We start from the raw sequence: 3,509 nt of genomic DNA, 5'->3' as shown, positions 1-3,509 counted from the left end.
CTAGCTGAGGCTTGCAGCAGCTAGCTAGCTGTGTCTGGCTGCAGCTAGCCACAGCCAGCTGCGGCTAGCTGCGGCTAGCTAGATGCGGCTGGCCGTGGCTTGCTGTCGCTCGCTGTGGCTAGCTACAGCTAGCTGCAGCTAGCTGTGACTACCCGTGGCTAGCTGCGGCTGGCTGTGACTAGCTGTAGCTGGGTGTGACTAGCTGTGGCTAGCTGCGTCTAGCTATAGCTAGCTGTGACTAGCGGCTAGCTGCAGCCAGCTGTGGCTAGCTGTGGCTAGCTGTGGCTAGCTGTGGCTATCTGTAGCTAGCTGTGACTACCTGTGGCTATCTGTAGCTAGCTGCAGCTGTAGCTTCCGTAGCTAGCTGTAGCTACCTGTAGCTGCCTGTGGCTAGCTGTAGCTAGCTGTAGCCAGTTGTATCTAGCTGTGGCTAGCTGCAACTAGCTGTAGCTAGCTGTGGCTAGCTGCAGTTAGCCGTGGCTGGCTGTAGCTAGCTGTGGCTAGCCGTTGCTAGCTGTGGCTAGCTGCAGCCAGCCCTGGCTGGCCGTAGCTAGCTGTGGCTAGCTGCAGCTAGCTGTGGCTAGCTGTAGCTAGCTGCGGCTAGCTGCAGACAGCTGTGGCTAGCTGCAGCTAACTGTAAGTTTTGAGTAGAATTTGTGTGGGCCAGAGAGCAGCAGCAGCGCAGCAGCAAATGGATTTGGCATTTTAAAAAAGAATTTAAATGCATGCAAGTGTTTGGACTTGTGTCTGTACAGCTGAATATATATTTGTTTATTTATATTTATATTTACATTTATATTTATATTTATAATTGTATTTATATTTGTATTTGTATTTGTATATGTATTTATAATTATTTATATCTCTATTTTTATTTACACATATTTATATATTTAATTACTTGAATCCAATATATAAATATATTTATATCATAATATATATTATAATATGCTAATATTATATTATATTATATTATGCTAATATTATATTATATTATACTATACTAATATTACATTATATTATATTATGATATAGTGTAATATAGCATAGTAGTAGACAATATAATATAGTATGATATAATATAATCTAACACTATATTATGTTGTACTATATTATATTATGTTGTAATATAATATAATATATTATATTATATTATAGTATATCATATTACATTGTATTATATTATATTATATTATATTATATATCTTAATACATTTATTTATATATTTATATATTTTTGTGTGAATGCATGCATGGGCGTATATACACGACTGTGCATGCATGCAAATGCAAATAAAATAAATTTAAATAAATGTTTTTATTTTTAATTTGTTTTCTTTTATAGATTTACATGAATTTTAATTTAAAATGAATTTGAATTTAAAGTGAACCTAAATGCATATATAAACATCCATGAAAATAAAAACCATTTTACATTTAAAATCTAGAATCTGTTTCCAGGGACGCCAGGAGACATTCATGCTTTAGGGTTTAGGGTTTAGGGTTTAGGGTTTAGGGTTGAGCAGAAAAAGAAAAGAAGGAAAACAATAGACGAGCACAGCGAAAGTAGAAAGGATCTTTTGGCGTGGCCCCTGATGAAAAATTTCAGGAAAAAGCTGCTTTATTGCTTCAAAAAGAATTAAAATAAATAAAATAAAATAAAATAAAGTAAAATAAATAAATAAATAAAAGAACTGAAGAGGAAGAAGTGGTGGCTGCTGAGGTGTAGTGACACCTGAAAGTGAGTGCGCGGCGGCTCTCGGGGGCCCCAGAGCGGCCAGCGGTTCATTTCTTTTGTTTCTTTGTCCGTTTTGTTTCTTTTCTTATTCTTTTTATTCTTTTATTTGTTTATTCCTTTTAAAATAAACGAAAAAGGGAAAAAACGAGCGGCTTCTTGCTGCGCGCGGTTGCGGCGGCACACTGACTGCTGCGCCGCCGCAGGGGCCCCTGCGCGGCTGCGGCGTCCAATGGCGGCTTCTTGCGAATCTTCTCCGCTAAAAAGGAATTCAAAAGAAATAAAATGAATTAATTTACAAATTAATTCCATTATTCAAAGAAAACAGCGAAAAAACATGATGGCAATGTCCGATGCTGCTGCTGCTGCTGCCCCCCCCCTTTGGCCCCTGCCCACCGCAGCCCAGCCGCTTGCTGCAGCAGCAGACAGACCACGAGGTCTCCACGCATTTAAGCAGCAGCAGCAGCAGCAGCAGTACGCGTACCACGCTGCGGACCCACCGCGCCAAGAGCAGCAGCAGCTGCTCCGCCTGCAGCAGCAGCAGCAGCAGCAACAGCGGCAGCTGCTGCAGCACCCCAGCATCAAGGCAATGCAGGATCTGCTGCGCCATGCGGCAGCAGCAGCAACAGACCCTCCTTCCACTGGTGCTGCTCGACAGGGGCCCCCGTGGGGCCCCCAGCTGGCCCCCCTAGGGGGCCCCCTGGGGGCCCCCCAGGGGGACCCCCTAGGGGGCCCCCTGGGAGCCCCCTTAGAGAGCCACTTGTACCCTTTGGAGGGGGCCCTCGAGGAGGGCGTGGGGCTGCTGCAGGCGGTGGGGGACATTGAGCGCAGCAGCAGCCGCAGCAGCAGCAGCAGCAGCAGCAGCAGCTTGCTGCCGCTGATAATAGAAACTTCGAGTGAAGGCAGCAGCGAGTCGGAAGCAGATGAGGACTGGGCGGAGTTGACTTTGGAGGGATCGGAAGATGGGGATCGGGATCCTGTTCGATCCCAGCCCCCCTTTGCAGCCCAGCAGCAGCAGCAGCAGCAGCAGCAGCTGCAACAGCAGCACCAGCAGCAGCAGCGGGAAATGCTTGCTGCTGCGGGCGCCTTCTTTCCCGCTGCAAGGGATAGGCAAGGACGTGAGACAACCGCGTAAGCTGCAGTCTCCTCCCTGGGTTTTGCTGCAGCAGCAGCAGCAGCAGCTGCTGCTGCTGCTGCTGCTGCTGTAGCTGCTTTTGCAGTTGCTGTTGGAACCAATGTCGCTGTCGCGGCTACTGCAGCTGTTTGTTCTTTGGGCGTCTGCTGCTGCTGCTGCTGCTGCTGCTGCTGGTGTTGTTCCGCCGTGGCTGGTTCTTTGCTGCGTCTGTTGCTGCTGCCGTTGCTTTTGGCCTAGCTGCTGCTGCTGCTGCTGCTGCTGCGTTTTCAGGGAGGTGATGAGGGGCTATGTGCGGGAGGACCATTCTGCTGCCTCTGGTGGGTTCTCATTTACGTGTCTGCATCTAACTTGCTGCTGCTGCTGCTGCTGCTGCTGTTATTGATTTCTACTTCGCATTTTATTTCAAAGACAATTTTGCTGCTGCCTGCTGCTGCGCTGCCACAGGCCCCTGGGAAGGCGCCACTCAGCAGCAACGAGCAGCAGCAGCAGCAGCACAGCAGCAGCAGCAGCAGCAGCAGCAAAGGAGCTTCTCGTTTATGCGGGACCTAGCGACGGCGTTTAGTTCGCGTCTATTGGGGGTGGTCGGCGGCAGTCGCGACAGAGACAAAGATGCTGCTGCTGCTGCTGCTGCAGCACCAG

General features: G+C 47.7%; 1 protein-coding gene across 1 annotated transcript; it reads left to right on the top strand.

Annotated features, from left to right (window-relative positions):
* Positions 1-2,072: 2,072 nt before the first annotated feature.
* On the top strand, positions 2,073-3,502 carry ETH_00010410 (uncharacterized protein; the record flags this gene model as incomplete). Its single annotated transcript, XM_013374843.1, has 3 exons — positions 2,073-2,866; positions 3,141-3,187; positions 3,315-3,502. Coding segments are annotated over 3 exons (1,029 nt in total), but the record flags the coding sequence as incomplete, so codon positions are not given.
* Positions 3,503-3,509: the final 7 nt, after the last annotated feature.

This window comes from Eimeria tenella, genomic scaffold (genome assembly GCF_000499545.2).
Source record: "Eimeria tenella Houghton genomic scaffold, Eth_scaff230, whole genome shotgun sequence".
Taxonomy (NCBI): Eukaryota; Apicomplexa; class Conoidasida; order Eucoccidiorida; family Eimeriidae; genus Eimeria; species Eimeria tenella.
The sequence above is the reverse complement of the archived record's forward strand: the minus strand, read 5'-3'. Positions and strand labels throughout refer to the sequence as shown.